The 13647-nt window shown below is 37.8% G+C and overlaps 1 protein-coding gene across 3 annotated transcripts in view; it reads left to right on the forward strand.

The window, feature by feature from the left end:
• Positions 1-13647, forward strand: part of SMARCA2 (SWI/SNF related BAF chromatin remodeling complex subunit ATPase 2) — a 187193-nt gene that overhangs the window by 130072 nt on the left and 43474 nt on the right. For all 3 annotated transcript variants that reach the window (XM_048849469.2, XM_048849471.2, XM_048849470.2), the window contains exon 28: positions 4821-5039. In XM_048849469.2, coding sequence (XP_048705426.1) covers positions 4821-5039 — 219 coding nt within the window. The remainder of the gene's footprint in view (positions 1-4820; positions 5040-13647) is intronic.

Here is a 13647-nt window from a genome sequence, read left to right on the forward strand (position 1 = left end):
GTGAGTCACCTTAGTGGACTTACAAGTGTCCACTGAGGAATGCTATTGATGTTGCTTGTATATAAAATTTATTTTTATTAAACAAAACAAGACCATAATATAGTATAGGACCTACTGTGCCATAAAAGCTTGACCTCAAAAGTTGAATGTTTTCCCCATATTCTTTCTTTATGTAGAAAAGGAGCCTTCTATTCAAAGTTTTTTATAGAGGCTTATGAATTCAGCATTTTTTATTATTTTAATATTTTAAGAGGTTATAATAAGTTTAGACCACCATATTTTGTATTAAATTCCGATTTCAGTTAAAGTTCATTTTTAAAAAGAAAAAAACTTATTATTTAATTTTATTATAATGTAAATAACAAAACCAAAAAAGTGATTTCAGTAATAAAAATCAGATTCTCTTTTTCAAAAATTCATCAATTTTTATCCGCTGTGAAGGAAAGTAAGGAGCTGACACTAAGCGTTAAAAGTCTGGAAATGAAGTTAACACATCCTTCAAAACCCAAGGTGTTAAGGCAAGCATTAGTGGATAGGAAATGCTTTTAATTGTTAATAAAGTAACCTATTATAGGTAGACACATTGAAATGCAGTTTTAGTCTGAAAAGTTATGGTCATATTAGCATTGGGGATGAGGGTTCCATGTTTCTCAGTAATTTTAATATCAGGTGTACTCTGTTAACAAGGAAAAAGTTGTTTGTTTTCTGTCTGCCAGCCCTGTACAGTCAGCCTTGAGTTCTCAGTCAAGTTGGGAAGAAGAAGGTTTCCTTCTCATGCATCGTCACCAGTAATAAAGATTCTGCTTTCACTGATACCTGTACAATCCCGTTCCCTTCAGTGGGGTTGCACAGGTGTAAGTAGAATTTAACAAACTATTATATTGATACATAAGAAGGAATAGAATTTAACTGTCTGTCTTAGCTGAGCTAAGAGGAGTGAAAGGCAGTAATGTATTTGTCATGAATGTGAGCAGACTGAATAGAGATGGGAGCTGATTGATTTAGCAAGAAGGCATCATTTGTACACTCGATTTTCAGATTATAACTGTTCCTTGGTCTAGATCCTCATATGCAGCTGGAGAGCATGCAAAACCACCCAGGAAAGGATGTGCAAAAGTGGCTTTTGCTTCCCTGATTAGCGCCAATTGTGTGCCAGGCCAGCCCTCCGGCATAACTCAGAGAAACCTGAAGGGGCTGATATGACAGCTAGTGATCAGTGAGATGTAAAGAAGCTGCAGCCACATTACTTTCCTGGCCATGCCTCCTGTGCTGGCAGTGGAGCACAGGGATGTAGAAGCTACTTAGCAAACCAAATGAGCCCCCTGCATTGGTGTGATTCTCTCATAATCAGTTACGCTACAGCACATCTGTGCCAGCCACATTGCATCCCAGTATCAGGCCTTTATGTTGAAAATACTCTTTGTACTGGTATTAAGTAAGAATAGATCATAGTCTCTTAAACGTGGCATTTACAGCCAAGTCATTAGCACCAGAAAACAAGATATTTGTGTCTGAGATATTCTTAGCTTACCTTACCTTATTCATAAATACTTCTCCGTAGTATACTATCACTGTAGCAAGTCTTACAAACATTTCTGTATGCTGTGATAATCAATGGAGTGCCTCTCCCTCTTTTTATCCCACAATTCCATCCTTTTAGAATCTTTTCAACTCCTTATTCCGCATACAGGTGACACTGCCTGCCCAGAGGCTCAGGACATGAATTCCAAACAGACTCACCTGTTGGGTCTTTCAGATTTAGTATAAGCCTCTCCACTCCACCTGGATCTCCTAGTCAGCAGCAGGAAGCACTTCCCATTTCTAGGCCAAGAAGTATTGCATTTAATCCTCCTTCAGTGTTCAGCATAAAGATTTATAGGCAGGTTTCGAGGCAAATGCTTGCTTCTTGTTGAAAGGTAGTAATAAATTGAAATTCTTTCTTGCTTTTGGGTGCTTACTTGTAATTCTGTCACACAAAGGTATTTAAAGGACTTGTACGTATGGACAAATAAAAAGAAATCCCAGCATTTTGTCAGATTTCTTTTCAGACATGGCATTAGATATTAAAGAAATTGCCTAGGGCAGTGGTTCTTAAACTGGAGTTTATGGCCAGCAAGGTGTCAGCCGGAAATCTTTTTATTTAAAATAATAATAATAATCCCAAAGTCTTGTTGCTTTTGCGTGTGTACCATTTCAATAAATAAATGGATACACACATGCAGTACTCATTGAAGGTCTGACCAGCCTTTAAGACAGGTGTCTGTGAAACTAAATGACTGGATCTCTGCATTCCCTACAGTTCTTTCCAGTTATTTAACTTTCAAAATAACTCTTTCATTCCCTCCCACCCACCCATTCACTACAACTGCTCCTAAATCAGATCCAAACCTGCCCTGAATTTAGGGAGGAGAAACAACACAGAGGGAATGGACGTTTTCTACCTAAATTGGAATAACTCTGGCCCTATCAAATGATATCACTGGATGCGTAGTGATAGTTAACAATTGTGAATATTGTGGGCAACCCCTAACCCTCAGCTATTATTGACTTTTCTTGTGACTTGCTGCAAGTGTTAGCAACCTTATTTTCTGGTTGCACCACAACAGTGAAAATTAGCTATGTCATTAAAATGTTTATTAATGTGTTGCAACAAATCTTTAACTTTTCCTGCCTTACTTGATAAACAAAATAAGGGAAAATATAAACTTGTTTCTTGTTAAAGTATAATATAAATAAAGCAGTGTCTAGTACTATTTTTTAACTAAAGTAAGGACTCCTAATCTAAAATCATCCTTTGAAATAGGATCCTAGCACCCAAAAAAGTTTGAGTTGATACTTTATTTGTGCTATTTTAATTAATTCTCCTCCTCAAAACCAAAATGGCAGTATATTATTATCCTTATGCTAAAAATAAGTAGTTGTAAGCTCCAGATGAGAGCCATCCCCCTTGTTGCTCCTTTTTAGGACCAACACAGTTATAATAGAGAAGGTATAGGCTGCCTGTTTCATATGTCAGCAATACAGGATATTTTTGAAGCTGATAGTTTTAGACCCTGATCAGGCAAACAAGTACATGCTCAACTTTACTTACATGGACGTGTTTGCAGCATAGGGGCCTTAAGTCACTAGATTAGTTTCAGGCATAATCGACGTTGCTGTGGGTGCATGTGTATAACCTCTGTATAGTACCAGAGTTACAGTGAAACAAGGTAAAATCATTCATTGTTTTATCTGTCTGTCACTGACATATAGGAAGATTTGATCACAGGTATCCCAGTAATACAAGGGTTTTTATGAGTAACTTTTGGGGAAACAGAATCCAAACTTGTAATCTTTTGTAGTCAGGCTCAAGGAGAGTGGCTTAACTTTTTTCCTCTCTCATTTTCCCTCAGGAAAGAAGCATTATTAATATGCATTTTGACTTAGCCTTTCAATCCATGTCTTGCAAATAGCAAATCAAACACTTCTACAAGGGTAAAAAGTTAATTATTTAAAGGATGCTGATCTATGCAACTTATGGAAATGGTGTACTTTACTAATCCTTGCTACTAAGTAATCAAAACAGGCCTGTTGAGGCCTTTTCTCCGATTATACCTGTACATTCTTTGCCAGACCTGCCAACAGTTCAAACCCAGTTGCCAGTTAGTTAATACAGAAATTGTCATATTTTAAAAGGGGAATAGAAAAGTCGGTGTAATATAGAATTATATTTAAAATGCATGCAATGTAAGGAGGTTCAAGACAGCAACTTGATCACTTGTGCTTTGATTATCCTAGAGCTGTGAAAGGATGATGCTCTTCAATTTGCACTAGATATAGTACAGTGTGTAGCCACAACAGAATTAAGAATGGATTGTTTGTGAGTAAAAAGGTTTGTAACAAGTCAGTGACCACAGCTGTAGCAGCTTTCAGTGTTACAGTATCTTGGCGTTTTTAACTTTTCTTATTGTTTTTTTCAAAATATGAAGTCCACAAATTTTGCAACCACCTAATGGTCATCTACTTAGTTAATGGGAATTGGGAATCCAAATCCCATAAACAGCTTTGAAAAATCTCAGCAGTGTACTCCATTTTATGGAATAATCACTTGTCAAGTATGAAAATAATCCAGACATCTCTTTGAGTCATAAAAACATTAGTGCTGTAACACAATCTGATACTTCTAGGATTCTTAGCTTTTTAAGTAGCATAATCTGTGGGGTGGGGGTTAAAATGTGTATGTGGTGTTCCAGTAAACAGCTATCAACATTCCAAGTGGATAGCATTCAGGCTTTGATAACAAAGAGACAAGGTGTCCTCTGAATAGGATTGAGGTTTAGGAACTTCTTTATTCCATCTTAGAGAATTCCCTCTGCGGCTTTGGGCATAGGTTCCCCTTCAGTAAAATGGGAATAAAACCTCAAAGAGTTGTTATCAAATAATTTTAGTTTTTGTAAATCACTTATATCAGCGATAATAGACTAAAAAATATGTGCAAAAGTAGAGACAGCATTTTAAACTGTAACTATCCCACTACCGTTATGACCTGATTTTCAGGGGTGCTAAGTATCTGCTCCTCCCATTTAGTTCAGTGGGAACTGTAGGTTCTCAGTACCTCAGAAATAGAAGCCACTGTGTAATAACAAACCTGAATTAAAGATTCATGACTAATTATCATGTATGGGATATTCCTCGTTTTAAATACTCCATAGAAGTATGGAGAACTGGGGACGAAATGTAGTCAGACTGATTTAAAAAGAACATTATGTAAAACTTAATACAGTATTAAATACCCAGCTTTCCCACACTGGTCTTAACAACTGTACTGACTGCCCTTGCAGCGTATGGACATGGATCGTCGCAGAGAGGATGCCCGAAACCCCAAGCGCAAGCCTCGCTTGATGGAGGAGGATGATCTGCCATCCTGGATTATTAAAGACGATGCTGAAGTGGAAAGGCTCACCTGTGAGGAAGAGGAAGAAAAAATATTTGGGAGGGGGTCCCGTCAGCGCAGAGATGTGGACTACAGTGATGCTCTCACAGAGAAACAGTGGCTCAGGGTATGTGCCATGTTTTTCCTTTCTGACAGCTGGTATTTGTGGGAGTTTTGGTTTTTTGGGGGAGGTGGGGGTTTGTCAGTGATGATTACAAAGTTGGAGTTAGAGGAATGTAGAATTAAAAATATAAGTTAAGTTGCTGGAGCCAGGCACTTTTGCTAGACTTGGAATCATTATTCCTCTCTGTGTTGCAAATATTCTATTGCCATAGATCTAGCTATTTTTTACTCACATACTGTTGTAATTTTTCAGTGATGCAGATGCTTTTTCATGTTGTCTATCAAACCATTGATTACTGTGGGATAAAACAAGACACAAAAACACACTGAGCTTAATTAGAAATCTAGAAAACTTTGGAAAAGTCTTCTCTCTCACGCTTTCATTTCCATGTGTCTGTGCATTTCCTGGTTCCAGTGAGATCAGAAAACTTCCGAAAGAGACTGTTCATGGAAAGATGTCCAGGCAAGAGAGCCTTGACTCAAGAAGCCAAACTTAGCTGGTTATTCACACCAAACTTCTGATTCTTTTGAGATTTCCCTATCATCCTGTGCACACACTAATAATCTTCAGTGCATATAGCCTTTCAGTAGGTTATTATTTGTCTGAGGGTGGTAGGAAGTTGACGTTTAATCTTCAGAAAGTGTTTCCAAAACTATGTAAGAGACTTTTAGCATTCTTTTCTCAACTAGAATTTCCAGAAAGAATTGCTAAAATGTATATTTTACTCAGCAATCTGCATATACATACCTACTGTACTTGAATAAGTAGGTGGTGATCTATTAAAGTATCAAAATTGCACACCTATGATGGACAAGAGCAGCAGTGGACACTGCCAGCATGAACATATATTCAGAAGCTAACCAATTAGCGTGAGTGTGTAGAGGAAAGAGAGATTGTGGTGTACAATCACTAGGTAGGTACGTGGACAGACCCAGCTGACCTACATGGCCTCCATCCAAGCATGTTGGTTTTAGCTAGAGCTTGTCTACATGAACACTTAGTTCACAGCAATCTAGGGTGTGAATCTACCCCACAGCTAGCCTGCTGTAGACTTACTGTCCATGTGGCCCCTGCTGATGCACTTGAGAGGACTAGATCAAAGCACTTCCACAAACTATTAATGTGTGTTAGCAGGGTCCACACGGACAGTCAGTCCATGGCAGGCTAGCGTGGGGTAGATTCACATCCAACTTTGCAGTAAACCGTTTGTTCATGTAGACAAGCCCCTAGACTTCATTGTGAGACATGAGGCTAAAGAGCAGAGCCAAATTCAGAAGTGGTGTGCAAAGAGGATGCAAGTTACAGGAGATGTTGCTAAATGAGTGTAAATCTAGGCAGTTAAGGAAATCTAATGGCAATTGCACATTGAGAGGATTAGAGGAAGATGAACATAATGTCATCTTAGCCTCCCTTTAGATTCCCCTAGATTCACCCAGATTTCATTTCATCTCAGGAGTGCATGTTGCAACCTGAAAAGTTAGGTTACAACAGGGCACACCTGGGGAAGTGAGTTACTGCAAGTATTAGAAGGCAAGGCTGACATGTAGACTCTGGTAATGATTTCATGACTATTCTGACAGACTTATGGCATAGCAAAACACCTGTGCACCTGCTGCACGGTAAGAAGACTTTGCCATCAGGTGGATATTGGGAAACTGAATCATCTGACATTTGATACATTTTATTTCTCAAGTGTTTCATTACTACAAGTTTTGATTTGACTAGTTACTATTTGTCATGTGGGGGATGGCAGGGAGAGAGGTGCGTTGTGTTCTCCACTCAATTTTGCCTCTTACTTGAGCAATAAAGTTTTCCTACATCTGTGCATTGGAGTACCTAGGGGATTATAGATGATGAGATGACAATCTTTAAATATATACAACTACCAGAGTTTATAATTAGCTTTACCCCCAAGGCATTGCCATTGTAACATGATCACATGCACACTGGACAAAAATTTTGGATCAACCGTTTCTTGCTAATGAGAACATGTGGACAATAAGTTGCTTTAAAGTAGCACTAAGGCTTTCCAAAAATGCTCACGATCCAGTAAATTCTAAATTAAGAAAAACATTTTGTCTTTAATTCATGGCATTCTTCCCTCTCACAGATCTGTTACAATAAATACTTCAGTCTGCTTGCAGTATGGGGGCAGAACTAGACATGTCAATCACTGGCAGCTGAAGAATACCCCATAGTTCCCTCCAGTTTATCTGCCTCACCAATGGGTGTGGCTCCCCAAGATCACCCTTGCTTTAAATCAGGCTGTGCAAGGGCTTATTTTTATGTGGGATCTTTGTATAGGTTACTTTTACATTTAGTCAGAATAAGGTATTTTTAAGGTATAATTTTGTAGCCAGCGGCCAGCAGCCATTTTGTAGCCAGGGCTCTTAATTTGATTTATAGTGGTTTTGATTAGGTAATACAGATTTGCTCAGTGGGGTATCTGCCTTATATTCATTATTCATTCCAATTTAGCCTTTCTTCTAATGGCTCTTATATTTATCTAATCTGAATATTTATCTAATCCTAATGTTTTACCCAAGCTTTGTTGGTGGTTGTGATATAGGAGATAAAAGATAGATATCTGTAAAATTGGGTAAAAGCTGTTATATGCAGAATCCTCTCACACTCTATGCATGAATCTTTTTCTGATTTCCATTCTTCCTTGTTCCTCTCTCCTTTCTAGTTCTAGAGCATAACTTTCTTTTGTATCACAAAGTTCAGTGAATTGCTGAATATCTACTTAATAGTCACATAAGTGATTATTTGCCCAGGGCACTGGAAGAAAAATGCATTCCAAACTAAATGGAGTGCTGTGAAGTACTTTATTGCATATCCGATTGAATTTAACCTTTTTACAAAAAAATTGTGTTTCAAAAATGTATCCCTCTGACCCAGCGTCCTGAATCCATGGATACCAGTTACTCCATGATAAAGGTCACTAAATCACAAGCACCAAACCTGCCTTGCTATATAGGAATCTGAGCCTTTTGCCTGTGGGACTACAATCTGTCAGAGCAGCAGAAATTGGGTGTGAGTTACTTCCCACTGGCAGAAGGGAATATTGAATGATATGTTGAATGATCTGGTGGAGAGTACTTCAGGTCTTCTCCCATTACGGTTCTACCGATAGCAGATTGAGGAAGGAAATTAAGCTAGCCCATGGCTTGCAAGTTTGCATAAAGCCTGAATAGTTGTTTATATTACTTGTACTGAAGTCTAGCTGCAGTTGAAAGAAATTCAAGAAAATCAAAGAAAATTAGGTGTCCTGGCTGTTACTTCTAAGTTACAATGAAATTAAAACTAATGATACACTTTAGATGAAGCGAGCTTTCCTTCATTAGAAAATAGTGAGTTTGAAGCATGAATGAGAGCCAGAGAAGTTTATCCACCCAGTAGTGGCTTTTAAGCAAATAAACTGTCTGCTGGATACCTTCTGTAGTAAGTATTTTGAAGCAGTACCAAAAGCAAAAATGTTGGGACTTAACAAACAAGCCTTGAAATACTGCTTTGTATTTAAGTTGTGCTCTCAGGAAACAGATCAAGAGTCCCAGGAATTGGTTTTGTGGAGGGAAGTCTTGAAAGAGAAGTTCTGAGTGACCATTCAGGAGAAACAAAAAGCAGTAAAACATTTTATGGTTTGTTAATGGGATTTTGTTTCCATTTTATTTTTGGTCTGTTTCTCCAAAGATTTTTAAAGAATATCTGAACAAATATGACTATAGTTTCGACTGGTGCCTTGAATACATTCTCCTCTAGGAAACATTAGGCTAATAATGTGACATAAATGTGTAATGGGGCACACAAGCCTCCATGCAAGGGAGGAAGGGGTTAATGGGCTACTGAAGGCCCAATTAATCAAAATTAAGACACCCTGGATTAGGAAGCAGGCTTCCAGGGAAGGGCTTAAAAATAGGCGACCCTCCAGCTGGAGGGGAGCAGGTGGAGAGCAGATGTGGAAGGTTTACTGGGAGAGAAGGCTGGCTAGGTCTAGGAACTTAAAAACTAGTGCCCAGCAGATCTTCCAGAGCAAGGGGAGTGTTTAAATTTGTGTTATTGTATACTTGTTTCTGACTTTGAGTGCCCCAGAAAGGGTAGAACTGTAAGAGGCCTAGCTGGAGGGCTAAATCTGTGCAAAGCCAGAGGGCACTGGAAATTGGGCAGAGCAGTGGAAGAGCAACTGGGAAACTGATGCTGAGTGGCTGCTACACTGCACAACACCACAGGGAGGTGCTCGGGTAAGGAATGCGCAATAACAAACATCCGCTGGTATTTTTAACAACAGCATTGTGAGCAGCAACATTGAGGACCCTTAGCCAAAATGAGCTGCATACTGTTTAGAACAAGGTTTTTAAGATGAATTTCCAAAAGCCAGCCAACGTGAACTGAAACTACAAGTTCTATGTTTCAATGACAAGATTTTCACTGTCAGTTCTTCTCAGGCAAAATTTTGAAACCCTCAGTTATCTAAGCCTTAGGTTAAGTTACTGAGATGGTATTGCTTACACTGAAATTCAAAACAGTTACTGAAACAGTGGTAATTATTGTTAAACCTTTCCCAGACTTGCATAAAGAGAAAATCTGCGTTAAAACCTTAAAAAGCACAAAGATGGAATAGTATTTTGGGATCTGAGTCAGAAAAAACAAACACTTGAAAACTAGATTTCCAGAATATATGTGCAAAACTCTTCTAAAAAATATTTTAATTAGTTCATCTTCGTGCTTGTGAAAAGTGCTGGGTTTATGGCATTGGAAATTAAGATGTGTCTGCAGAATAATGACAGCACAAGCAATGGCAGTGCAAGCTGCCTCACTCTGTCTGCAAATGGACCTTGATCAATACAGGAGGGCTTCCTCTTTCTCTGTATCATTGGATCTTTTGCTTCTCTGAGATTGCAAACAGTACTGATAATTATGGTGGTGGGTTTTATAATGTAATAGGATCAGAACTGTCACTACCGATTCTTAGGGTTCTGAACAGTGATTGAATAGTAATGGGTTTCCTGGGCTGGATTTGAATTTTTAACAAAGATTACATATAACCTTCTAAGCAGCTTGTCATGTGTTTTGGCCACAAATACTCATTCAGGCCTTGCCAAAAGAGAGATGTAGTTTTTTGTGTTGTTTTTGTTTTTCTATTCGAGGTAACTGCCACGCATGAGCTACCCCAAGATAAACAGCACTAGAAGCCTCCAGGCTTGGCCTTTCTGAGTTTATCTCATGGAAAACTGAAGTGCCTGGTCTTCTGTGTTTTTATCTCAGAGTAGCTCATGCATATTAGTTACTTGGAGGTAAAAAACTTCACTCTTTCAGCAGTGAATACAAGGCCTCAGTCTGTAGCAAAAAGAGAAACGTTCAATATTTTACTTCACCATTAGTACCAACTTCTATGGCTTTCTTTTTTTAATGGGATGAGTCTTGAAAGCAGACCAAAATAGGCAGTAGACACCCTTTATACCTTTGTTTTCCAAGCAGAACACATGGGCTCCTGACCGGGAAACGTGGGTGGGACTCTGCGCACAAGCAGAACCCTATGGACTTCAGTGAAACCTGAAAAATACAAACATTTGTAAAAGTATGTACATTCTTGAGACTTTGCAGAATCAAGGCCTTACTGGGTAATTTAAATATAAACAAGATTTGTTTGTCCTAGTATATAACAATAAAAGAGACACAACTGGCAAACATGTATAAACACCGTTTAAAAACTGGACTCCTCAAGATGGTTTTGCCAATTGTATCCATCTGGTGGCAAGTAAAAACTGGGAGAGCTCTTAAAAATGTAACCTCTAACTCACCTTGAAGTACTGAAAATGAATAGAATGTTCTGTCTATTGTACCCTGGAAATGTGGTTTTGTTTATAAAGAATTAAAATTCTCCTCGAGTTGTTCCAAAGATCAGCAAAATTAGTTTTATAATTTTATGTTGTAATTAAAATTGAGAGACTTCTAACATCTTAGAAATGGTGGAGAAATGGAAGACTAGTGTGTTGGACATTCATTTTAGTTACCTCTGGATTAAACATAATGAGACATCACAAGATGGAGCTCAAAGCGTTGGTGCTCCTTTTTGGCTGCTTAGTGCAAGGACGTTGGTGCTCCTACTGGACTTTTTCATCGCACTGTGCTCTCTGTTCCTCTGAGAAGCAACCCCGTTTAAACTCCTCATAGGCCATTGAGCCTGTGGCATCTTGGATTGCTCTGTCTGTTCTTCACCCAGCACCTGACTGGATTAACTGTAAAGTGGTAGGATCTTTTGGATACTTCTATCATTAAAGGAATAAGATCTACTGTGCCTCTCTCAGTGTTCCTTATTGAGAAACACAGCAGTAGAAAGGGCCTGGCAATGTGGAACTCACTATCTGACTAACAGAAAATAGCTAGGGCTGTCAATTAACTCATGCAATTAATTCAAAAAAATTAATCGCAATTAATTGCAGTTTTAATCACACTGTTAAACACCAATTGAAGTTTATTAAATTTTTTTGACGTTTTTCTACATTTTCATATATATTGTATTCTGTGTTGTAATTGAAATCAAAGTGTATATTTTTATTACAAATATTTGCACTGTAAAAATGATAAACAAAAGAACTATATTTTTCAATTCACCTCATACCTGTACTGTAGTGCAATCTTTGTCATGAAAGTGCAGCTTACAAATGTACATTTTTTTTTTGTTAATAACTGCACTCAAAAACAAAACAATGTAAAGCTTCAGAGCCTACAAGTCCACTAAGTCCTACTTCTTGTTCAGCCAATCGCTAAGACAAACAAGTTTGTTTACATTTACAGGAGATAATACTGTCCTCTTATTTACAGTATCACCTGAAAGTGAGAACAGGCATTTGCATGGCACTTTTGTAGCCAGCACTGTAAGGTATTTACGTGCCAGATATGCTAAACATTCGTATGCCTCTTCATGCTTCAGTCACCATTCCAGAGGATGTGCTTCCATGCTGATGACGCTCGTTAAAAAAAATAATGCATTAATTAAATTTGTGACTGAACTCCTTGGGGGAGAATTGTATGTCCCCTGCTCTGTTTTACCCGCGTTCTGCCATATATTTCATCTTATGGCATTCTCAGATGATGACTCCGCACGTGTTGTTCATTTTAAGAACACTTTCACTGCAGATTTGACAAAACGCAAAGAAGGTACCAATGTGAGATTTCTAAAGATAGCAACAGCAGTCGACCCAAGGTTTAAGAATCTGAAATGCCTTCCAAAATCTGAGAGGTACGAGATGTGGAGCATGCTTTCAGAAGTCTTAAAAGAGCAACACTCTAATGCAGAAACTACAGAACCTGAACCACCAAAAAGAAAATCAACCTTCTTCTGGAGGCATCTGACTCAGATAATGAAAATGAACATGTGTCGGTCCGCGCTGCTTTGCATCGTTATCGAGCAGAACCCATCATCAGCATGGATGTATGTCCCCTGGAATGGTGGTTGAAGGGACATATGAACCTTTAGCGCATCTAGTACGTAAATATCTTGCAGTGACGGCTACAACAGTGCCACAAGAACACCTGTTCTCACTTTCAGGTGACATTGGAAACAAGAAGTGAGCAGCTTTATCTCCTGAAAATGTAAACAAACTTGTTTGTCTGTACGATTGACTCAACAAGAAGTAGACTGAGTGGACTTGCAGGCTTTAAAATTTTACATTGTTTTATTTTTGAATGCAGTTTTTTATGTACCTAATTCTACATTTGTCAGTTCAATTTTCATGATAAAGATATTGCACTACAGTACTTGCAATAGGGGAATTGAAAAATACTATTTCTTTTGTTTTTACAGTGCAAATACTTGTAATAAAAATAAATATAAAGTGAGCACTGTACACTTTGTATTCTGTGTTGTAATTGAAATCAATATATTTGAAAACACCCAAACATATTTAAATAAATCGTATTTTATTATTGTTTAACAGTGCGATTAATCGCAATTAATTTTTTTAAATTGCTTGAAAGCCCTCAAAATAACTGCAGAATGTTGCAATTAGGTGGTTAAATTAATTCCTCTCTTACTGTTTCCTCTTTGAGAATGAAATGGTCCACTGAGTTTAACTTTATTATTTTTAATAAGCGGTTAAAACATTTGCTTAGTTTTACGTTGACCTTATTCTTTCTCTCCAACTCGGACAAAATTTTAAATGGATATTGCATGACTCTTTCAGCTGCTAGCTCAGGGTAGAGTGATTTAAATCATGGTGAAAATCGGTGCTTAAATCACATGACTTAAAAAAAAATCAAATTAGGTTGAGCTTTGTAAAATTAACTTGAAAACTTGTGCTATTGCAATTTAAGATTAAAATTTATCATGAACTAACTTATAAATGCTGTTTATTGTGCCACAACTAATAGAGGGTTTGTTGTTTGCCGTTTACAAAACTGTTTTAGACAAAACCAAAATATTGAAAATTTAAGGCCCTGATCCTGCAACCATTTAAGTGGGTATGTAACTTTATTTATGTTAACCCCACTGATTTAATGGGATCACTCGTGCTTAAAAGTAAGCTTGTGCATAAGTGTTTAGCGCACCGAGGGCTAATATTGTATCTCTGTTAAAAACTTTCTCTTCATGGTATAAAATCTTTATCAC

The sequence above is a fragment of the Caretta caretta genome, chromosome 5 (genome assembly GCF_965140235.1).
Source record: "Caretta caretta isolate rCarCar2 chromosome 5, rCarCar1.hap1, whole genome shotgun sequence".
NCBI classification, from domain to species: Eukaryota; Metazoa; Chordata; order Testudines; family Cheloniidae; genus Caretta; species Caretta caretta.